Below are 24379 nucleotides of genomic sequence, written 5' to 3' on the forward strand. Positions count from 1 at the left end.
AGGGCACATAAACCAGTTACCGCTGTGATCCTAAATGGACGACGCATGGCTCATCGCTTGAAGACTTTGCGCGAGAGAGGAACCTTTCATCGGGAGCAACGAACATAACCATTCTCGAACATTTGCACTTCTGTTAAACTAGTAGACGTGGAATATCAGGATCGAGGGCACCATGAAACACTTTTTAGGATAAAGTCTTTCTGTGTCACGTCTTTCCAGCTATTACTAAAACGTGTATTGTGCACAAATCGTACAGAGGACGGTGCGGTAAAATAAATACAGCTTGAGCTTCATAAAATGCGCTTTTTCTTGGGTAACCTTCGAAGTCCTGGTGTAACTTCAATGCAGTGCGACTTGAAGACATCATACAAAAGATAAAGTGTTGGAAATGTTAAGTGAAAGGACCGTTTATGGAATATTTTGAATGGTTTCAACTGCGATTTTATTATTAGCTATCTTTTGAATGTAGGTTCTCAGAGAACTGCTGCAGACAGCATAATACCGAACACTTGAATAAGCTTTTACAAGTCAGTCACCAACAATGATGTTCAAAGTTCTAAAATGTGATTTTATACATTATTGTGAGATATTAGCAATCTATGAATTCATCTACTTAAACTTCTCTCGGATACTGGAGGAAGCCGATTTTTCTATTTGTCTCTGCATTTCTTACATTGAAGGGGAGGGATAGGGCTGCTGTGATAAAGTTTACCACATCATAAACCAGTAATTTCAAACAATCGGCAACAAGCAATTGGCTTAAAGAGGAGAAGAGCCCAAGGAGGTAAACGCACTTGTGAGAGGAAGAGGTATTGTGATAGGCCGACGCCTCTCCCTTCGAAGTCGCGGGAGCGAGGACCAATCAGCTTGGTGGGGATGCGCCCGGGGCGCGAAGGAAGGGAGAATCGCCTCTGGCGGCATTCTGAATCGCCCAGAAGCACAGCATACTTCCTCAATAATTTTCAGGCAAAATATCCCTTTTACAGACGTGGTTGCTGCTCCAAGGTACAAAATTCAAACGTTTACTGAAAAATTGCCGCCGGACACAAACAGTTGATACTTGGATTGCGCTGACTAGATGGAGGTATGTTTAGTGTGAAACAATTTGATACTTTATTTTTAAGTCTCCCGTATGAATTTTAATTTTACAGCCAACTCCAACTGATGCACTGCATTCAAGAAAGTCCTACCCGATGTCCTAAAATCCAATCATGTTTTCTTTTTTAGCACTTTATCATTGCTTTGACCATACAATTATATGTGACCTCAGTGAGTGTGTTTCTTTAGCGTTCGTGTTACCACATTATCGGGGAAGCTGAAGTGAAGTCGAACATTTGAGTACTTTACTCGAGACTAAATACTACCTTTCCTTGAGCATGCGTTCTTTATGACTATATAACATTGTTTGTTTTTGTGTTTGCTGAAGTTAACATACATATCTGAACTAAAACGAATTAAGAAGCATGAAACAAAGTTTACTATTCCGATGAAAACGAGTATAGCTAACCTGTCACAAGTTCAAGCTGAACAGCACCAGCCAGCCCACCTTGCTATGATAAGTAGCTCTCAATTTTATTGTTAAAATGACAATGAAATATTTTTTATGTAGAAGTTTACAGATTCGTCTGATCACCGACCAGTATTTGAGCAACAGACACACTTGTCAACTCCTAATACCCACTTATGCGCCATAAATGGATTTCCAGTCGGCATGTCCGGAGAGAAGGCCGTGCATCCTTCCACCTTCAGCTACACATGCTCTACAGATCAGATGACTGCAATAGACGCCGGAGGAAGCGAGACAAACCCCTTTCTCACAGCCTCCTCCATGATGATGAGCGCGTCGCAATTGGCTCGATATACCAACATATGCCCCAATGAAATGTATGAGACTCTGGGCGACCTCATGTTCCCGAGAGCACTGACCAGGAGCAACACTACTGCCACGTCCGTGAGTCGTACCTTTGGATGTCACTACTCATGAAACTGGGGAAGATTGACGCCTTTTCACTGGAAGAAAATCAACAATTTTAACACAATTTATTCCACTTAGCTCACAAAGCTCTTCCTAAAATAGTTAAAACGATACTTTTACGTATTGAAGTCGGGTGATATGCGACGAGACATAGATTAATACAAGATTGAGTTGAAAAATTCCAGAGGAAATGAAAGGGCTTAAATGCGATAAGATGGGAGCATACTTAGTCAAAGATTTAGGTAAAGGTCAATCTGAATCGCTATTTACTTAGACAATCTAAAATGACTAAAAGTGACAACTGCCGCTGAATACGTTGATTTAAGCCTCAGAAACGTAGAGCCAGTTGATTCAAAATGAAGAAATAAAACAAATGACAAATGAGAATTATGCGCACTCAGGAGAAAACTGGAGGAGGGGCGGTGAGGAGAGGCCAACTCACCAGTCTTCTTATCCTTCAGCGTGGAAATCCGTCAGGTGATTTGGGAGCCGTCATTCACCCCACCTCCATGACCACTCAGGCCTTTTCGCAGACAGGTGAGGACTTCTTTGCCGGTAAATTGCATGGGGACGCTCGGGATGATGAGAAAACCGCACACTACCTCCAGGGTCTGAGCTCACATCCACACGGGTATGCAATGCATGCGGGGGAGATGAACAGAATGGAGTCCTCTTACCAGGTAGATGCGTAACATAGCTGGTATCTTTGTGTGATCTTTTGAAATAACTACATCACTAAGAAAACTCTTTTTGGCCACAGAGTTGGAGTAGGAAAAAACACTTTTAAATTCTTCACACGAATTAATCGTGCATTAAATTGGAGAAATACTCTTAAAAATATGAGGAAGCCATAGGTTTGCGCAACGATTTTATGCAAAATTTTTAATCAAAACGAAAAGCACTACTTAAACGTGGAAAGTGACAGAATTTCTTTATAATGTATCAAGGATTTGCGCTTAAATACAGCTGTGAATTTATCAAGGATGCCCCACAGCAGCTGCCTACCTACTCACCGATAGTGCCAGTCAAAATATTTCCTCTTCTTGTAGGGGTAAATTCAATTTGAGTTAGCAATACCCCAGAGCATTTCTTGTTTGGATCAATCAATTTAAGTTCTAGCCACAATTCAACTTGAAACCATTTCTGAAAAAATTTTTTTATCACATTATTGAATAATGCTACAGAGTTAGGATTTACATCGGTACAACATGAATAGGAAAACTAATTCTTATAAGGTGGGAAAAGATAGGTGATAACTTAAGATAAAGGGACATAGAAACGATCGTTTTAAAGTGATTGTATGCGTGATTACAGGAATAAACATGGGACTAGGTTTGGTAGGAATCAAACAATCCGAACAAGTTGTGTGTTCTGGTTGCAGCTCATGAACGAGGCGAATCAAATGGAGGAGCAGGGGAGCGTCTTGTCCTCGGTAGGGAGCACCGTAGCTAGCCACGAGGACTCTCCACAGACGAAAGCCGTCGGCGGGGGTTCGCTTTATCCCGGAGCATGGGAGCTAGGAAACTTCCAGATCGGTGGCTATCGCCATGTCTACTGTGAGGAGGCGACGCCTCCTTCTCTTTCTCTCCCACCGAACTCGGAGGTGGGCGGGTCAGGCAACTTCTACCATCTCTCGCACGTCTATCGCCATCTGCCCAGGCAGTTAGGGTATACCGAGGCTAATGGCGGAAAACAGCTCACTCACATCATTACCACTGCCTCTGCCACTGCCAGCATCAATGTTAATACAGCGCAATCAGGTGTGAAGGCAGCACCACCTGGTATTTTCCATTTAAATGGATCCAGTCGAAAATGTAAGGTTTGAATCTATATCGTAAACCTAGGTAAATGAAATGTATGTTGCATTTGGATCGACCATAAGATAAATAAGAAGCAGGATTAAACAGTCAAATGAGAACGAAGTAAAACGTAATTCTGGTCCATAAAAGCGCTTTCTGAGCAATCCCAGAAGTAATAAATCATTGTGTCTAAGTAAATAAATGGTAGAAGCTCAGTAAAAATGAAAAATCCAGCTCTCCTTAAAGTAGTTTTGATACAACCGGAAAGAATAGTTCATTTGCAATGAAGCTCTTCTAATTAAAGGATAAGATTTGATGCTGATCTTCAAGTGTGTAAACTTACCTACTTCTGCAGATTCCAGTAGTGGAAATTACTTCAATTCCTTTGAGAAGGAAAGTTGCACTTTCTTAGGGCTGCATTAAGGAGGAGAAGTATCGGAAGTCCTAGTTGAGCAGGGCCATACCACAACTTCCTCCCCATCCTCTTTCTGCACAATTCAACGATAAATAAACTTCAAATTCGAACTTAACCATTAAGGAGATCGAAAAAATGAAGCTTTGATAAAATCAACTAACTTAAATGTTAGGCTGCAAATTACTGGTTACCTAAATAGGAAAAGGAATAAACACCACACAACTCAACTGCAAATCCCCAATTTAACACAAGTCACGTTTAAGCGTGCTATTTCCTTTGAAAACAGGCCGCCCGAATTCGGAGAGTTGGTAATTGGGAAGAAAAAGTAGGGAAAATAGGAATGGTTGTTACAGCTTAAGTAACATCTAGGGAAATTCCCAGTGGTCCACTCTGACACGAAGACTTCCCAAATCTGGTTTACCTATGACCACCTTAGCAACATCCACTATTCACCGATGAATTGATGAAAGTCAAAAGGCTTGCGAGGAGCCATGAAGTAACTATTCAAGAGAGGAGCAGTGTGTCCGGTAGTGTAGGCAGAAGCACTTATTTCTGATAAGTGCACTCATTAAAATCGTTCTGCCTAAGCAACCACATCCAATTACGAGGAATTTTTAACTTTAATGTCATAACAAAAGTAGAAAACATGTGAAGGTGAGAGGGACTAAAAGGAAAGCCCTTAATGTAATCCAAGTCTATCGAAGAATTCCCAAAATTCAAATCTACCAATTCGATTACTCAAGCTTAGACACCTTAAGTAAATAATTAAGAGATCTTTTTTTACTAACAAATTTTACTAAGTTTTGTGAGACTTCTAAATATGTTTGCACCATCCTTAAGGATAAAGTAAATAGAGCCACAGCAGGAGAGTGACTGCTTTGGAAATGCATTCCATGAGTTTCAGCAATAAGACCGAAACAGCCAGCTGGAAGGATAACGATGTCTACTAACGAGAACGGACGACCAATGAATCAAACTGACATCTTCTGCTCCGTTCCCGGCCGTCTTTCTCTCCTGAGCTCAACGTCGAAGTACAAAGTGACAGTGTCTGAGGTTCAGAGGAGACTATCGCCCCCCGAATGTCTCAATGCTTCGTTACTCGGTGGAGTTCTACGAAGGTATAAGGACATACTTTAGACAATCCGTAAAATCAAAGCAAATACCTAAAAAAAGAAAGAAAATTATTTGAGTTTGCCTAGAGTTTTGAACTCATTGTAAAAGTGAATAAGTTATCATGACACCCCTCTCCTACAAATTTTCTAATAATTCAGTAAAATCCTTTTGTCCCTCGACTACTTTAGCTCATTGCTTCAATATTAACTCTCATAAAACTACTTCACCAACTTAATGCAGTAAAAATACCTTCTAGACCAGCTTATGAATGCTGTTTTGCAGAGCTAAATCAAAGAATGGTGGACGATCACTACGAGACCGACTGGATAAAATTGGGCTCAATCTTCCGGCGGGAAGAAGAAAAGCTGCCACAGTAACCCTCTTTACCTCCCTAGTAGAAGGTGCGTAAAAGTTTTTCCATTAGTTTGGTCATTGGCGATGTACATCAACAGAGTGAACTTCATTATAAGTTCAGATCTTTTGCTTAAAAAGGTTGCTCATATTGCCACACTATACAAATGGTTGACCAAGATCCACAGTTTTTCATGAATTTTAGACCCGGTTTAGATTGCTATGACATTCTAATTGTAGACACTTAAGAACTGGAAAAAGGTAATTGAAGAAAGGGCGCTCTCGCTACTTACATTTAATAAGTAGGACTCGTGACGCAAAGTGGAATAGTGTGTCACCGTACATAAACAAAATTCACCAGGAAAAGATTGCCTACGAATTCCGAACACTGAAATCTAAAAAAAGTCTGTACGAGGTCCAAGAAGTCTTAATTTAACACTATTTTAGACGGTAAATGTTTAATCTAATGCATAAACCATATAAAACTAAAACTAGCGTCAGCGAGACAACACTTTATGAACTTTAAAACACTTCACCCTTTATCTACAGGCTTTTTGATTTTGCCCAAACATAATTATACTTTTGATTGACCAAAGGTACTTATACCAGTCTTGATATTTTAAGCAAGCATGAAGGGAATATGTGTGTTGAACTACTTTGCGACTTGTGAAGATAGTAGCAACACAAGAATCCAAATCGAAAATTATCTCCTCAATCTTCCTCTCACATGGAAAACATCATAACCAGCCTAATTATTTATTACGTCAGCTTAATTTGTTAATAACTATAAAGAAAATTTACTTCATAACACTTTATACAAATCTTCACTTGGATACTTATCGTCAGATTGAAGCCTACCGATGGACCTGATGGTACAGAATGTAGATGCTTGATTCGGAGTTAAATTACCTGTGGAAATAAAGTTTTATAACTGAGACTTTTTAAAAATCAAAGCGGATGTTGTGTAATTATCAATAAGCCATCAGTGGCAAAATGATGAAAGGAAAAGCAATCAAAGTAATGCAAGTACTTGATGCTCCATTAATGGATTTGATTTACATGAAGCTCCGCGTCTGTATTTTAGGTGAAGCCCTCCGGTTGGCGAAGGATTTCAATTATCTTTGCGAAAACGAATTTCCTATGATGGGCTGCGCCAATGCGCTGGTAAAGAGCGCCTCCTGCAGCACACCGGCTGCGGTTTTTAACAGACGCAGCCAAATCTGCGCGGCTAGGCAAGTCACTCATTTGTTGTCAGAGTGAAAAGACGAGTCCGTGCTTTGAATGCTGATAAGAATCACTTTGGAGAACTATCGTAATTGCGTCAGTGGACCTAAATTAATGCATTTCTATCGCTTCACTATTGAAAGCAAGAAATCCTTAAATTTATAGCATTTTTGGTATACATTCACAACGGTGTAAACAAATGACGGCATCGTAGAAAAACCGAAATGTTTATATAAACGACTCAGTTTAGACAAGAAACAGAATGCATAAATGCTCAAAAGTGGCTTTAGAACACGATCTATTTCTCACACTGCTACTATATCTACAAAAATTAAGAATTTTAAAACGGGACGTACAAATGATGTAGGTTACATAGTTATACGAACTTCCTGTATTCATTAATCTTCAGACAAGTTGTCATTGACGTTATTGGGGCTATGGGGTCGGATGTTTGTCGTGGGCAGGTCTGGCGGACAACCACCTCGAACACCAAGCAGGAACTTCTAATGGGAACTCAGCGCTCCCTGACTACCTTCAATCTGATAACACATGGGTTCGGGTGTCCGGCGGTGCTCGGAGTGCTAAATATTTTACAAAGTCTACTCTCTGAGGCGATCCGAATCTTGGATAAGGATTTCATTTCTCCTCCAATTTCTGGTTTCGACAGAAATCATCACACTTTGGTATTACCCGCTACAGGAAACGCAGTTAATCAGAGCCGATACATGGATGGCAATACCCTGTCCCATGCACGCAATCCCTGCATACCTATGCACAGTTTCGCTGAGAAGAATGAGTAACTATTAAAATTGTAATCAGTTGGATATAGCACTACGAAAAACGTGCAACCAATTCTCCATGTTTTGTCTTCTGTGCCCAATCGGAACATTTATAGTCATCGGGACTTACGGTTTTACATGTTTTTTTGAGGGAAACATAGGCTTAAAGGCATAATTTTTTTGAAATGAATGACCCTTTAAAGAATGAACATTTCAATTTTCATTTTTACGCACTAAATATCTTTGATGCGGGCAAAGGAACACATTAAGAGGCGAATTTTCAGCATTGTAGACTACGTAGTCAGAACCTTGACGCTTTAAGGGGTTGTAAAGCTACTACTACCATTTTGCATTAACAAAATACTAAGACAGTAAATGTGATAAAAGGCTGTTTGAAGGATTTGTGAAACCTTGGGCCAGTTACGATAAAAAACTGAAAAAAGTCCCGAGTTTGCAAAAAATTTTAAAATACGGCTTTAAATCGGTAACGAATTCCGTAAAAATAAGTGAGGACTAATTCTAGCTTTAAAATATAACGCCACGAGTAAACAGAAAGTGCTTTCCGGACCGGTTTAAAACCAAAACAATTCCCTACTTGGAAAATACTGTGGTAGCTAAAATTGGCAAAAACCACCCAGAAGTAATTATTGCAAAGTGAAGACAATGCATGGCTTCCGCATCAAGGATTGGTTTGGACTGAGTTAGGGAACAGGAACCCGGTATGTTAAATTTATCAGTAATGCTTGCTTAAATGTTATGAAAAATGTTATACATTCTATTAAAAGCGGTATACACACTCTAATTAATGTCGAGCAATATAACTGAAGTGACTCCACTGCATATGCTGCTTGGAAAGTGTTTTAAAGTTGTCCATCACTATGGATACAATAGAGCTTATAAACCAGAGTAGCTTTGCGTTGAAAGCAAAGTTATTGTACATCGGTTTGGTGGGAGTAACCCTTGTCTCATATGGTTTTAGGTGGAGATGAATGGTGAATCACAGCTGCACACTTAAAGTCACTGATGACGTTCAGACACAACGGTGGTGCGTTGTAAAAGCGTACAGTGGGGCAGAACTCGGAGCATTACAGAGTCCTACTATCTAGTAAACAAGTACAAAAATATCTACAGCAAACTATGTAAGTTATATTCGTGCGCTGACGGTAAAAGAAGGAAAATGTTAATGCCTTCTAGATAACGTTTTGCCAGGAGGCCACTTTAAAAGGTGATGACCGAGTAAGCTGGGAATGTTTCGAAAAGTGAGATCCACCGCAAGATGGGAACATTGCCCCTACCTACAAATACAAATGGCTAGGGGGGTTACTGCTTCCTTCAGTGGCTAAAATTTTAATCGTGGAATCTACTTGGTATTGAAATCTAACATTTTCTTCTGTAAATATCATTTCACTTAACGTTGCGCTCACTTACGTAGCAATGGAAACTGTATGGGAGGAAAACGGTGCTTTATGTTACGTCGAGGGGGATACACACTGCCTTCATTTTCGTCACCATATAAAGATTAGTGGTTTATCCTGCAGAATAGTTACCAATTCCTCGGCAGATTAAACATACATAAGGTAAGGATTGCTTCAAAAGAACGTGCATCTAAAAAGCAACGGAAAACTAACTTAGAACAAGTTGCTTATAGTAAGAATAAACTGCCTTGCCTAAGTCCAGTATTAATAAGCAGAATCTACTATTGAATTGTTGAAAAAGGTTGGAAAAAATTTTATTCATAATTTTGGAAAACACCTGGCAATGAAGAACTTTCACTGTTCGCATTTGAGCCTGGTACAAAAAGATGCGAGATCTGTCAAGCCCATTGAAAGAAATCTTCGAACCATCCAACAACAAACCTAATCCTTGGTGCGCTTGCACCTAAAGAGGGCAAACATAGCGCGGCTAGCAACTTAAAACTGCTCCATAAAGAGGGATGATTGCTACATCATGACTCCCTCGCTCCTAGTAAAGGAATATCCATTAAACAATGCGGAATGACCGATGAATCCTACTTCAGGGAAATAATTTTCACAAATAACAGCCTCTGAGTTAGCTAAGCGCAAAATATAGGGGGATTCTCATTATGGGCATAAATGGTTCTTGAAACATTGACAGTCAGCGGTTAATAGTTCTGTGCAAAATCTGTGAAAGGCAATTGAAAAGTAGTATGGAAGCTGGTCCTGAGAACTGACCTTTATTTGTGGCTCCAGCAGGAGATTTGTATTCCTAAAGAGGGTTTGTAAAACTAAAGTAAATAGACCTAGTTGATTGTACATCTTCACAACCGAACAAAATGATTAATTTGACATACTACCATATGAATGGATATTCATTGTGAATGGGAAGTAATCTGTGTAATTTACACAGCTCACTTAAATGCTTGAAATGGTAAAATGTTAGACTACCGCTGCCAGTTTTTTATGAAAAAATGTGTCAAAGGTATGCCCCTCACAGAAACCGCTTCGGAACAATGTAAGGGGTTTACTATTAACAGAGCCAGGGACAAAATGCTGCAACTTACTCCTGAGCACCCTAGTAGGGGTCTAGCTGCTTTTCTGAATCCCGTAAGATTAGCGATCGAGCAGATTTTGTAACCTTCTAATTACCACAATTTTCAATGCTGTCGCATGAAATCAACTCGCATTATCCCAAAGTCGAGACGAGAATGCAGCGGTACTCGGCGGACTGATATCTCATTCTACGCATTTCGTGAATGAATTTACAAAAACATTTTAAATTTGCACTTAAATTGAGGGATATTGAATGAAATCAACTTCAACCTTTGCATTATGAAGTTCTTCACTGCAGTATGTATTCGGAAATTGATAAATTTAAGAGGATGGGAATAAACTTTAGCTTTTATTGTACGCACTTCTTAATGTATATTTATGTCCTTACACGGGAGAAGAAAAGTGATGTGGGAAAGTGGGTGCAATTTCTGGATTTTACGCAAATACTTCAGATCAAAGCGGGTATGCAATACCAGACTGAACCTCCTGAATATAAATGTAGGACCAACGAATTTGACACTTCATAATTTGACGAGTCTTTTTTATTATCGAAAAGCCTTCATCATGAAAACATATGGAATCATGGTACCTCCTTGCTTAAGATGACGTCGTGACAAGTGGCACTATTTTGTGGACTATCGGTAGCGGACAAAACTATCTCACAGCTAACATAATTACCGTTTTCATCGAGTCATTTTTTTCTCGTAATATACGTAAAGGTATTAATACATTTAAAGTTGCAAGGAACTTTGTCACTATTTGGAGCAAGAAGTAGCAACCAGTTCATGAGTTATTTCGTTAGGCAAGCATCAGTACTGGAACTGTACGCTTGAGCTACCTTCCATGAAGAAGCGCATAAGTCGTTACTCCTTTCACAGCTAGGCGAGCTGAATGGCTATTGCAACTAATCTATACTTTGCTCTAATATATTTCGCGGCAGCTACACCCAAGCAACTAATGAACATTAAACCTGAGAAGAAAAAGCTAAGGCAAGTTACATGGTGAATACCGAATTATGTGTAATGATGTTGTTCTCCTTATCTCTCTGGATATATTCAAATTTATAAAAGTGTTTTGCTTTGTCCAACAAATTATGGTAAGATGAGCTTAAAGCAACTGCTGCTAAATTTAGCACAGATTCATTGTGAAATGCCGCTTACGACTGCAGCCAAATTGCAGGCAGGATTTACCTTCCCTTTAAACGCAAAATAGCAGTAGGAAATGGTTTGCATCCAATCAAGGGAATCAAAGTAGCTTAAATGCCCAATGTTAAATCGCTCTGTATTTAATGTAAAGGCGACAAGCGAATCCTCGTAGCCTTTCCAATAATGTTCTTAGGCTGGCCTACACCAGAAGAGAGACCTTTGCTTACTCTGCATTTTGCTCCCGTCGCCGTCACTGCCGAAGTTGTGGCCGTTGCAATCCTATCTCCAATGTTTGGAGTACTTTCAATAAGAGGAGCAAACCAGCCCCACAAAAGCGGCTACAATGCCTTTGATCTGATGCGCACCAAAATGCCGACACGATACCATTGACGCCAATGTTTTTGCTGCATGGGTTTCTTGTGAGAGTGTTGGATTGATTATAGGGATGTTAAATGTGGGCTCCTGCATAGTCGGGGTAGCGAATACAATCAGTTTGGACTGATCACACTTAATACTACGCCTGCCCAAAAATGGTATCAATTGTTTATGGCTGCCGAACACAGAACGGAGAGGGACTATAAAATTGAAGAGCTTAAAAACTCAATTATATTAACTAAAGATTAAAGTGTGAATGTGCTTATTTGGCAAATTTTGGAGAGCAAAACATCTAATCTTCCAACTTTTGAACAAACATTTTGCAGAAGAATGATTCCATTATTAAGGGGTTTCTTTGAACATAGCGTATTAGGCAGGCTTCATGGTACTTTCTAAGTGGAAAGTTCTGTCACAAACTTGGTGAGGTCAGAAGCCAACTTAGAAATTGAGGAGTTTACAAAGCCATCCCTGAAGAAATGCCAATGTAACGGACCGAACAGCAATGCTCACAAAATAAGCAAGTCGTACTTTATAAAATAAAAACTGTTCTATCGTGCTCCATAAAACTGCTCTTCACTGTTCTCAAAACTGAGCGGTCTAGTAAATACAGAAAGTAACTTTAAGTGGTTAAATTCATGTTTGGTATGCATTTGTTGATCTTAATGAAGGGAAACCTGAAGGCCTCCAATAGCCAATAAACTTGATTTAAGGCTACGTGGAATTCACTTTTTACACTATCTAGGAAATCCGCAATTTTCAAGCAGTAGTGTCCTCTCTTATTTTGCCTTCATTTTCACTTCTAATAGATGATGCAAAAGGGCTTTGAACGGCCATAAAAAAGTAGAAAGATATCTGTGGAATTCTAGCCTAACTTGAAGCCATTTTCACATACAAGCAGTTGGCTGAGAATTTACAAGTCCCCACAAATGCTGCTTCCTGTTTCTGCTTTTTTACATGAACTAGAAATGTGCGTTGGAGATAAACGTGGCACAAATTTGAGACTCGCGAGCAGCCTAAACACTAAAGTGGTTGTGTTGAAAAACGGTATTAAATTAGACTGTGAACACGGAATTACTACTTCTAACTCGAGCATTGTAAACTAAACAGTCCAGATGTTGACAACGGTATTACTGCACACTGTGCCCAATAGAAAGCAAGTTTAATGAATTTTTCCTCGTTGTTGAGCAAGAGTTGTATTTCCTCCCTAAATTGATAACTCTATGCTAACTTCCCTGCACACTGAAACATAACTATCAATTTGAGAATATTATGAACTGCGCATTAACAAGTGTTCCCCTTCTATTCAGGATGTCTCTAAAAGTTCCCAATGAAAATATCCGCACTGATAGGATGACTTTATTGGGACTATGTGAACCATGGTAAACATAAACACTGTCCTCATTCGTTTTGCTATCATCTTACTGCAATAATTTATCCATTCTTGCCCCGACAAACGAATAAGCAGACTCAGATAAGAGTGAGTGCTTTTGAGCCACTTAATGAAGTAAACTCTGCTTATCAACATATGGACAGAATTTGCGGCAAATAAGCAAGATTTATTTATTTTAAAGGAAGAATATTCCTTAGCCATTTTTGCCACTTCATTAATGACACGGGGCTTAGTGACGCTGGTAAAAGTAAAACGGATGATGTCTATAAATAGTAAATTCACATAAAATGAATGTACTACATACGCAACTCGGAAGTCACAAGTCATCTCCAGGAATCGCTATGACGCCTTCGGATCCCATGAAAAAGGAGTAGTACAGGTGAAAGAAATATCTTTTTGCATAAAAAGAGCCTCACAAGGGTGCTTAAAGGGGGAAGTTGTCAGGAATCGTATGTCACAATAGTTAGATGGCATATGCACCTTCCGTTTGTTCTGTCCTTGAATTTGTTTTTGAGTAACCAACGCTCACCGGATCCTTCAGTTGTGTGAATAAAGTCAAATTCGTTGTAACTTTCAAGGCGATTCAAGTGAAGCTTATGCCTCATTTAGGCTCCCCGAGTCGGACACTGCCAGAGGGAATGTACAAATTTACTTCGCAAAAATAAATGCTTACCAGTAAAAGTTTACTTCTAGGTTTATATTTATTTCTTTTCCTAGTCCAGTCCCGTTGGCCAAATGCAATGTAGCCGATCTCGTTGCCTATTTCCCAAGACTCGTTAAACATGATGTCTTTGTTAATATGGCCTAACCTGTTTGATAGTGCAAACTAAGGGATAGGATGCTGTAAAATGCTCACAAAATTGCTTATCACAAATAATACATCAAATATTACTATAAATTTTACTAAACTATAATTTGTTCGCAAGTGCAATTGGAATTATCTGTGGAAATGAAAAATATCCTGTAACTTATACAAAAGTGATTGTCAATATTCCGCGCCTTAAGAGGTATATGTAGTGAGCTAGTACCAAAATGGCAGTTGCCCAGGAAAAGACACCAAACCAACTTTAAGAAGCCTTTCAAAGGTCTCGGAATAGGGAATTTTAAAAACCAATTACATTATGCATTGTGCATGAGATTTGTGGACGAATTACATCCAAATGTAACTATTCCTCCTGCATGTATAACCGCACGTCATTCACTTGTCTTCCATTTATCATACAGCACTGGATAAGCTATTACTGAAGAAACTAGACAGTCAGTGTGTAGAGATAAAAAGTTGGTGCTGTATACTGATCCAGCTCCCCTAGTTATTTTATAGTTTAAGGTCACCATTGGTTCATATTATTCTAAATTAACTCACCAGTCCCTCTATTATACGTCAGTTAAGTGTTCTTGTATTAGACAAAGACTTTAGCAGCTTAACTATGGCTAGTTCCCTAAACTAATTAGACAAATTTATTTGTTGCTTACTGGAAACCATTTTCTTTGCATTGATGAATTGCATCTTCCCAAAATTGTTAATTTCTTTAATAAAACTGAAGAGGCCTGAAAAAGCTGTTAGTGACTAAAATAAATTTCCTTTCTATTTCGTAAAAGCTCCAGATAACTGTCAAAAAATTTTTAATCTCAGGGGTGCCTTATATTGTCATTTATAATTTTAGAAAGAAAGCCTCTAAGGAACGATTATAGTAAGGGTTTCTTGATTTATTTACCCACGGTGATACCGCAATACCTATGCGGGTAACGTGCCAACAAATTTGATAGAGTTTATATTTTAGTCTTCCTTCTGATATTACTCCGAGTTATGCAGAAGGGAAGGGCGTATATTTAGCAATTCGTAGTTCAGTAACAGATCAGTTAGGCAATGTCGGAGACCTTGCACCGGTCGCACGTGCATCGAGATTCGCCATATCCACCCTCCTGAAAGGCAGTGGTTGTGAATATAAAGAAGCAAAGCATGCACCTCAAACTTTTTTCTTACTGATCAAGTATAGGGTCTTTCCGCCGCATTCCTAAATCCCTTAAAAGATAAAAGAACAACACCAGGAATGGATCTAGCTAAATAAATGTGCACGCTGACAAAGCTTGGCAATCTGACCGCAAGAGATTGAATTTATTGCAGGACTTAGCACAGTAAAGGACCTCCCTTTCAAAATATTGCAATAATTTATTTATAGAGATGAAAATAAATAGACACAGAAGTGCATAAACCCATCATCCACAATGCGGAAGTTAACGGTATATGCTGATAATTAAATTGGCAAGTAATGAAGCCCCATAGATCTATCAAATACTTAGGTTGATTTTTGAAGCCTGGCGTTGCAAGAGAACACCTTTGCTTTATGTGAAAAGGGAATGAAAATAACCAAACCGCAAATACATTTGAACAAAAGAATTACGCCTTAATGAAAATGAACTCACGTAGGTCATTAAAGTTGAGTTGAGGAGGCCATTGACTTCATTTGGAAGACAGATTAAACGTTATGCCAAAAGCCTAATCATCTGCTCAAATGCCGACAAATGAGCAACTTCCATACACTGAGGTCTATCACCAAAATAAGATTTTTCATGAAGAAATAAGATGGCTTCGTATAGACACCTGCAATCAATTCCAGCTTATTTCCCAGCACAGTCTACTCGCCATTTGCGTATACACGAGGAGAATGAATAAAATTATCACGTCAGTGCATAAGCGAAAAACCCTCGGTGGGGAGTTCACTAGTACAAGCGTCAGGTGGGAGGCAAGTTGGAACAGCTACGTGCGTGTGTGAGGTGGCGGGACAGGCTGGTCGACGGATGGGTCACGCGATGTAGACACATAAACTTAATAAGGTGCTGCGGTCATGAACGCGCCTCCAGACTACACTTATTTGGTAGGGCAAAATTTGGCAAATTTACTGCAATGGAATACGGCTATAGTGCTCATCATGGAGGAAGCTGTTTCACACTTACGTGTTTTAATGTGTTTTTTATACATTGGTCGGAGCTTAAAAATATATTGATGAAATTGGCAAATTTTATAGCTTGGAATAAATTACTAATGGTAGCGTTATGCATTTTGTTGGAATAATAATTTTCTGCATATAATTATACAATATTCACAATTCGAACTTCCGTTTTATTTATGTTTCTGAGGGCCAAATCGATAGCCTCCCAGCCTCTTAACTCGCCAATAATAAATATTCCTCCACAGTGCTGCGACTTATTATGACTCCAGAAAAGCCTCAAGATGCTAAGATGAATCTATACTAGAAATATTGAAAGCTGTAATAGTTTTCAGACCAGTGGCCTGGCTTTTTTTCAAAAAAACGTCAAATTAAGTAAGAAGAATGTACATAAAGTACGTGAATCTAAGCGCAGATTTGATTGAGATCGCGGAGTTGAATTGTGGCTGATAAGGCTCTCTGCACATTTGACAAATTCCTTTCATTGCAATAAGGACAATGGGACTGCATTGTATGGAGGAGGACTCCTCACAAGTAAGGCGCAATTCATGGGATCAAGACTTAAAATGGCCAAGCACGTGATTGACGCCTTTTCCTCCCCTAAATAGGAACCCAAGTAGACTGAAAAATTTTCGTGACCTATACGCAATGACACGTTTAAAGTCAATTCCTATTTCGTCTACGTAATGATGTCACAAAACACTGCGATGAATAGGTACATAGGCATAAATTGGGTGCAACAGAATAAGCTGTCAAAGAGAAAATGTGCTGGAATAACATTAAAATAAAGTGCTTGAAACGTTACTTAGACATGTGGGGGACTAATTAGATATAGATATATTTACAATGAGAAACAAATGAGAAAATGACTGCGCCTCATGAGAATGACATGCTACTTCCCAAACTTCCCCAACGCGACAGTATTGTAAACTCATCTGCATTGAAGCCAACAAATCAGGTTATTTTCGCATTTTAGATCCGAAACAGATAATTTTGAATCATATTTGAACCATATTTACGAAGTAATAAAGTGGAATTTTATTGTCAAGGCACAAATCAAGTCTTTTAGCAGGATTTGTAGTTGAGAAACAGATTGGTTAACTCAAAGGAATGAAAATAGTTTTAGTGACGGTGCCTTTCCATCAGGAAATCTATCTCATTGTACTTTAAATTTTTTGGCATAATGTCAACAGGATAAAAATTTAACGTCAGTTTTTTTTTAGATCGGGGAAATTGTGCAAATAACTAAGTTATAGTGGAAAAAAAGTAGGTGATATTATTAGTTTTGGGGACTTTCACCCAAAAGGTTTGCAGATAAGCTGAAACATCATTGAGGCTAGTGATGGTGGTAGTGGAACTGTTATGCAGGCTATAATCAAACCAGCAAATTCTTAACAAATAGCACCACAGGTTCATAAAGAAGCAGTGCTTAACAATTCCACTTTGTGTTTAACGAAATAGAAATCAAGAGTGAGGTAATTAGGGCTAACCTTATCAAAGGCAGGGTGGTTTTCAAACTGTCATCAGATGTCCATACTCCCATTTGGAGTAAATAAAGCTCTTCCTTATTCGGAAATATCATTCTACTCACCTTGAACTTTTCAAGCCTCTCTTGTCCTTCACGTTAGAATATGCGTTCCGAAGGATTTGCCAGTGTGCGGCATTTTGAGAAAACGCATCTGCAGGCTAACTTTGATTTGTAAAGACTAACAACGAGCAACAGGGCATCACAACTCTAACACCATGAGGAGGATAGCAATTGCCTACTGATCACCCTCTGATTGCAAACAGCCCGAACTTGGGACACGAAGTGTGCGGAAAGTTAATGGCTTGTGTACAAACTTCTACAATGATTAATGAGATAGCAAGACAAATTAGCTCGAAAATAAAAATTATTTGAGTTTCCTCTAGCACTAAAATCTATTTGCGAAGGGCATTCCGGTTGGTCAAAGGAACCAATATCACTTAAGCCAAATTCGCACTGGCCTAAATATTTGCCTTCCTTAGTAGGTTCCACGATTCTCTAAAAAGGTGTAATTTAAATGTCATTAAGCGGGAAATTTTGCGGGTTCAGTAGGGTGTAGGAAATATTAATGGGCATAACGCCATAGTCAATGAAGTAAGCGGGCAGACGCAACATTAAACGCGTAGAATGTTTCCCAAATGCATGCTCCAGTCAGAGTATTTAGACTAGAAAAAGTATCCACAGTACATTAATCATGTTTGATGGCTGTAGACGTTGGAAGGAGACGGGTTGAACAAATTTGTGGGTGTGAGTGTCGTCTCCCGCGTTAGTCCGCGGTGGTTTCGTGCAGCGTTTTTGAAAATCCCCTTGAAAACAGTCTTCACCGCTTTGCGACACTTCGCACCACGTTATTAGGCAGCACAAAACTATTTTGGTGCGTTGGCGAGACGGAAAACTATGTACGCAACATGTGTGTTATCTCATATATGTCAAACTTATGAAAATAGAAACATCACACTGTTTAAAATCTAGGCAAGACTATAACGCAAACTTACTTGGCGACGCAGTCGTCAATACGCACCATTGGCGCTGAGTTGTTATCTACATACTTATACCTTTGGAATTTAGAAAAATACATAAAAATGTCGAGAAATTTTATAACATTAAACTCATGATTTTGAAAGTACTAGTTAAACTGCAAGGAGAGTAAGTACCCACTTGGTTGTCTTCAGCCGAATTCCCAATCTTACCGAGTGATTTAAAACCGTTTTTTAAAAGCTGCAGGCACTGTAAAGAAAGTTATTGCAACTGCAGTCCCTGAGACGCAGATACTAAAAAGCCTCTAAAACTAGAAGAGAATGCTGTAAAAGTGCAAAATGCGACAAACTTGTTTAGACTTATACCTGCCTTTACCTGGCTTCAGCATACTTCTTTGAACGATAAAAATAAACATTTTTATGTATCATTTAAATAATCCTTTCAACGTTCCCTTTTGAATTACCGGTTCTCAATTTGCAAGTCGGTTTTATACTGTTCTTTTTATTCTATGCTGATAAAAATTCAATGATGGGTTTCATATACATGCAACTAATTTTCCTCAGAAATTCTTTCTTCTAATTGTGCATTCCATGCCAAATTGCTAGTCTGTTCGGGTTTATTATGCGCTGTGATGAATTGGCTTATATCGGTCAGATAATAGAGAGCATCTTCAAATTAGCGGGAATTGCTTTGGTATCGTGATAAGGGTGTGGTACGGATGCAAAGCATAGAGGACTGCATTAGGCCAGCAGGCGGTTTTTGCACATTGAAGTATAGTGACATAAAGACTCCTATAATTTGCAGTCTACCAATGTTTCACACGGATTCCAGAGAAGGGAAATATCTTGTGCTGCTAAATGCACTTCTAACTATTTTCTCAAAGGTTAAAATGGACAATTTCATTAAAGTGTGAACAGACAGGTAGGAGTCTGTCAAGGGAAAAAAATACATGATGCCAGAACTGTCGATCTGCTGCAATAACTGAAATTTTCGAAACTCCAAAAGGATCATATCTATACCAATTGGAGTATGGTTTTTTTGCAGTTCAAAATTACACCGAAGAGAAGCAGGCTCAAACAACAGATAACAAGACGTATGAAAAACGTGCTTCTCCGTTTTTTGTATTTACAGGGAAAACAGGAAGGCGTGACAAAAATGCATTTTAAAAAAACGCGGTTATTTACAATTAAGTCACTAAAAATAGCCCTGCTACAATTTGAGTGGAATTTTGCACTCTATAATTTGAAAGAAGAATGAAATTTTGGCATTTTTAGGATGAATCACTGGTCCAAATCTAGTCTGCAAAAGTTACGCAGCTTTGAAGGGCATTACAGGATTCGAAATATCTAGAATATGAGGGAAAATTTTTGTTGAAAGTCGCCAGCCATATTTGGGACCCAAATAGCATGGTTGTTGAAACAGACGTATACTGCGATGACGAACTGGCGTGTCAAAAAACCAAATCCCTGGAAAAAGTCGCCAAGAGTCATGGATACACAAGTCTCTCACGCATCTCGAACAAAATGCCTTATTTTGCATTTCTGGCTAGGTAATTACAAAAGGAACATTATGTAGGGCAAACCATGGGAACTAATTAACATATGGAGACGGAAGAAATGGAGGTTAGTGATCAGGTTATATGCAATTAATTGCAAAATCTCTCCTCAAGATAACTTGAAGGCCTCAGAATGTTTTTATTGCATCTTGATGTAATTTCGACTGCTTAAATGGAGGAGCTCCTGACTTTAAAGGGTAAGAATTACTCAGATCTTGGTTTTCGCACGAGATTTCCACAATCCTTCGCTAAATAATGTATAAATTTTAATTAATCTGTGTGATTTTTAGGCAAATCAAGCTTTCGCTCCCCTTAACTTTATAATAAACATGAGATCTCCAAGTGCCGAAATATAATGTAGCATAATGTTCGTAGTCATAAATAAATGTTTTAAGTCTACCTTATTCCATATAAGTTCGCTCTTCGGGGTTAAATTGAGGTGCAAGATGAAATGCTTAGCTTTGAATTTTAGGGATAGAACGGCCTAAAATGTCAGGAAAATGCTGTCTTCAACCTCTTGCATATGGTTTTTGTGTCTATAATTTACAGTACAAAAAAATAGACGAATTAAGTATGATGAATTATTCGAGGTTATTTGCAATAGTTACCTATGTGAGGCATAAATTGGACAATTTATTTCAGGTTTTTTATTTTTCTATTTATAACTGGAAATCTTTTTAAGTTGTTGAAAAAACATGTGAATTTCTCAGCATTATAAGCACTGGAAAGCAGGAATTAAGGCGTTTCAATGATTGAACAGATTGGATGAGGAAAATGAGTGCTTTCTACCTAACCAAGCCTGGTTTAGTTGAGTCAAAAAGGGGGTGGGGATTTTCGTTCTAAAAGTAACGAAGAGAAAACGCAGATCACTCGTGTCTCCAATGTACACAATGAAAAGAAACTGTTAGACGATGATTGGTTCAAATTTGCAGGTCATCTGGTTTCGCAAACACTAGTTGTGCTTTAAACCAATCAGTGAAACCTGATGTTTGAATGGCGAAATCAACACAAGCTTAATATAAGAGTCAATCACCAAGTTCGATCCTTTGTTTCATTTCTCGAATTTATTGTACGCGGAAATAAATAGTGTTGTATGGGACTTATGTTCCATAATGTCTTCCACTGTCTCTATGCCAGCAATCCAAAATGCCACTAATCAAACTTTGTTGCCTGCCTATTGCAGAAATCCCTACGAATCCGGAATTTTGCATGATCTCGTCACACATGTCAGTCTCAGCATTGCCATTCTCGGGATACCCGCAAATATTTTGGCTCTCACTGTCCTTAACTATCGAGTCAAAAGCCGGAGTCCTACGCACATTCTCCTTACAGCTCTTGCGATTGAGGACATATTGATAATAATTTTCTACAGTCTCTACTACATTGCCGCGCATTACTATGAAACGTATAATATATTTTGGCTTAGACATCTGCGCTACATCGACACACCTCTCTTTTACATGGTGAATTGGATTAAAATGATCGAAATCTACACCGTGATCTTCTTAAGCTTGGAGCGCTATGTTGCTATCAGGTGGCCACTAAAAGCCACTCGGCTCTGCTCAGTGGGGAGGACAAAGAGTGGACTTCGTATAATTGTGGTACTTTCAGGAATTTTTAAGCTTCCCAACCTTATATTCGACTATCGCATATTGAAGTGGAATACGGAGTGCCAAAGCTATAGACTCGAGCCCGTTTTCAGCGCCGCATCATGGTACGCCACCTTTAAGCTACTTTACGTCCAGTTGCTTGATCAGGTTTGCTCCTTTGTCATTCCATTAAGTCTTCTTGTCTTTTTAAACTCGGGGCTCATTTTACGCATTCGTCGCTTCGCCAAACGCCACATTCATGGTCAATGGACTGGAGGCAAGACAGTAAGCTCTAATGCCTCGGTTAACAGCAATGTGTGTTACTCAGACGCCTCGCCTTTAAATTGCAATACGCTCTCCTACATTGACCAAATGACAGTTACACGAAACCTGGCATTCCACACATCCTTTCGATTACGGCGCAACCACTCTGTGAAGCTCTTAAACAACCAAGAAGTGGACTTACCCCAATCAGTGGAAACCCTAAGCCGGACCAACATATCTCCGGACGGGATTGGTACCAGCAGCGTCGGACCAGAGGCGCGGCAACGAGGCATGAACTCAAGCAACCGCAGCATTCTTCTTACGCTGATTGGTGTAGTCACCATTTTCATAATCTGCGAAACGCCCACAACAGTGTGCTTCCTGTTTGAAATGGTGAATCTCATCTATCGTCTTTGCAACGTACATGAAGACGAAACAACCAGTGTAGAAAATTCATTAATTTTTGTTACCTCTGAACACCTCTCTTACTACGCCTACCCGGCCGCTCTTGTCCTTGTGCTTGTAGGCTGTGCAAGCAACTTTTTTATTTATATTTTGATTGGTAGACGGTTTCGGCGAAATTGCAAACAGTTGTTGGTTAATGTGACGCATAAATTATGCTGCTGGACCCGCAGGACAAAGGAGGAGACGGATTCGGGTTTCATACACCCTCTCAAACACTTACGCCGAAGCAAAGCTAGAAGGGGTGGACTCTTAGCTCCCCACTTTCGACCAACGTCGATTGAGAGGGATAAAGCTGTGTCGAGTAACTCACAGAAGAACATTGACTCCGAGGCTATGACGACGGTCACGGCACAGCAAACACAAAATGCAGAAGTGCTAACTAGCACAGGATCCTTGAAGCTGAAGTTCTAGCTGTGGGCAGTCGAAGCAGAATCTGGCCGTACCCCAGAAAGATCTACTGATTTGTACGTTGATGGACTTATATTTATCTTTTCTCTATTCGTGTGTTTGCAATACACAGGCCAGGAAGTATTGTGCACTGTTTCACTTAAGGTAAAACTTTTTTAATTTATAAAGCTCTGTATAAATATATTCCTGTACTTCGTTACATAAATGTCCTATATTTGATGCGTATTTGACGAATAAAAATCTTTAAATAGTGGGCTTTGGAATCAATGTTAATGGGATTGATGGCATTGCATGAAATTTATACCATAAGACAAATTGCTTATAAAATGATTTAAGGTTAACAAAACGTAAACACACAGCGCAAACTTGATGAAGAACATCCCAACTTTCCATTCAAAAAGAATAACTGCGTAATAGGATTCCTTTTAGCGTTTGTTAAATAGTTGAATGCCCTGTGTTACCCACTTCATACGACTGCAATAGTCTTCACCAAATATTATTCATTTGAACCTTTAAAATAGCGCATAAGACTCTGCAATAATGTCTGTTCGCAACTTAAGCAATGCCCTTGGCATTCGTGAGTTGTAGATTTCTGTGATGTTCAAATTTGGACACATCATCTTCTTCAAAGACCCAAATGAACAAGTCATTTTGCCACTCAAATCATCTAAATGCTTTTACTGGCATTGTGCGCACTTCAAAAAACCTTACTCCATTCCTTGGTTCTCAAACACAAAACGCCTTCGTTTTGCAATTTTTAGTTGCCTTTCATTTACCAAGTATTCAATGATAAACGCTAACTTATTTTTATAATGGACGAATTCAAATATACCCATCTAGTTAATTTAATAGTTGCATTTAGTTAGTGAGATACTTTCGTTCGTTTTTATCCAGTTAGAAAACCATGCCTTAATGCTAAGCATTAATGATCCGCAAGAGGCCAAACGCAAAATTTCAGCATCAGTTAAGTATGGGGCCGTAGAACTTGAACACGAAGAAGTTTACGGAGTGTATCGTAGCCGCATCTTTTGGAGGAATCACTTTCTCAGTAAAGTTTCCATAAAAGCAAACGTAGAATAGAAGCAGTAAAGTACTAATGGAAAACGTTTTACAATTGAATTGTGTGTATACTTCACCTCATAAAAACTTAAATGTTGATCCTATGCCTTATTTCAGTTGAATTTTTTTCTCCCACTCCAATAAAAAGTGTTGTCTAGTGACAAAATACAACCACCTCATGATGTGTAAACTTTGAGGGGCATTATAAAATTCAACCAAGACGTTTACATAAAGTGGCCAAAATATTTGTGCTTTTTTAAGGCTCATTCAGCTGTGATGATTCCTTGTAACGTTCAGGGACTTGGAAAGTGCGCTTAATAGCGAGCACGGATAGATGGGCGGCATTTTGTCGGTACGACACTCTTTATCGTACCTTTTATTACTAACGCGTTGTTTTGATCTCTCGTTTCAAGAAATTCCTTTTTAACCTGACGTCTTTGATTTGACCTCTTCTGCTTGATGAATCAAGTCTGACTTGGTTTCCAAGTTGTGGGAACTTCTCATCTAAAGTG

General features: G+C 39.0%; 2 protein-coding genes across 2 annotated transcripts; one reads left to right on the forward strand and one right to left on the reverse strand. All coding sequences in view use genetic code 11, as the record gives it.

Moving 5' to 3' along the window:
- Positions 1–1978: 1978 nt before the first annotated feature.
- EGR_04805 (hypothetical protein) lies at positions 1979–18955 on the reverse strand (the record flags this gene model as incomplete). Its single annotated transcript, XM_024494054.1, has 20 exons — positions 1979–2068; positions 2653–2765; positions 2989–3118; positions 3689–3802; positions 3852–3963; positions 4928–5023; positions 5322–5352; positions 6512–6562; positions 7646–7677; positions 7787–7851; positions 8263–8402; positions 9285–9408; positions 11176–11288; positions 12559–12645; positions 13109–13339; positions 14550–14643; positions 16032–16156; positions 17867–18045; positions 18545–18604; positions 18903–18955. 20 exons carry the CDS (start codon positions 18953–18955, stop codon positions 1979–1981), a joined length of 2040 nt encoding a protein of 679 aa, XP_024351619.1.
- Positions 18956–21194: 2239 nt separating this feature from the next.
- On the forward strand, positions 21195–22811 carry EGR_04806 (FMRFamide receptor; the record flags this gene model as incomplete). Its single annotated transcript, XM_024494055.1, has 1 exon — positions 21195–22811. The coding sequence occupies one exon, from the start codon at positions 21195–21197 to the stop codon at positions 22809–22811; it is 1617 nt and encodes a 538-aa protein (XP_024351620.1).
- Positions 22812–24379: the final 1568 nt, after the last annotated feature.

The sequence above is a fragment of the Echinococcus granulosus genome, assembly GCF_000524195.1.
Source record: "Echinococcus granulosus chromosome Unknown EG_S00031, whole genome shotgun sequence".
Lineage (NCBI taxonomy): Eukaryota > Metazoa > Platyhelminthes > Cestoda > Cyclophyllidea > Taeniidae > Echinococcus > Echinococcus granulosus.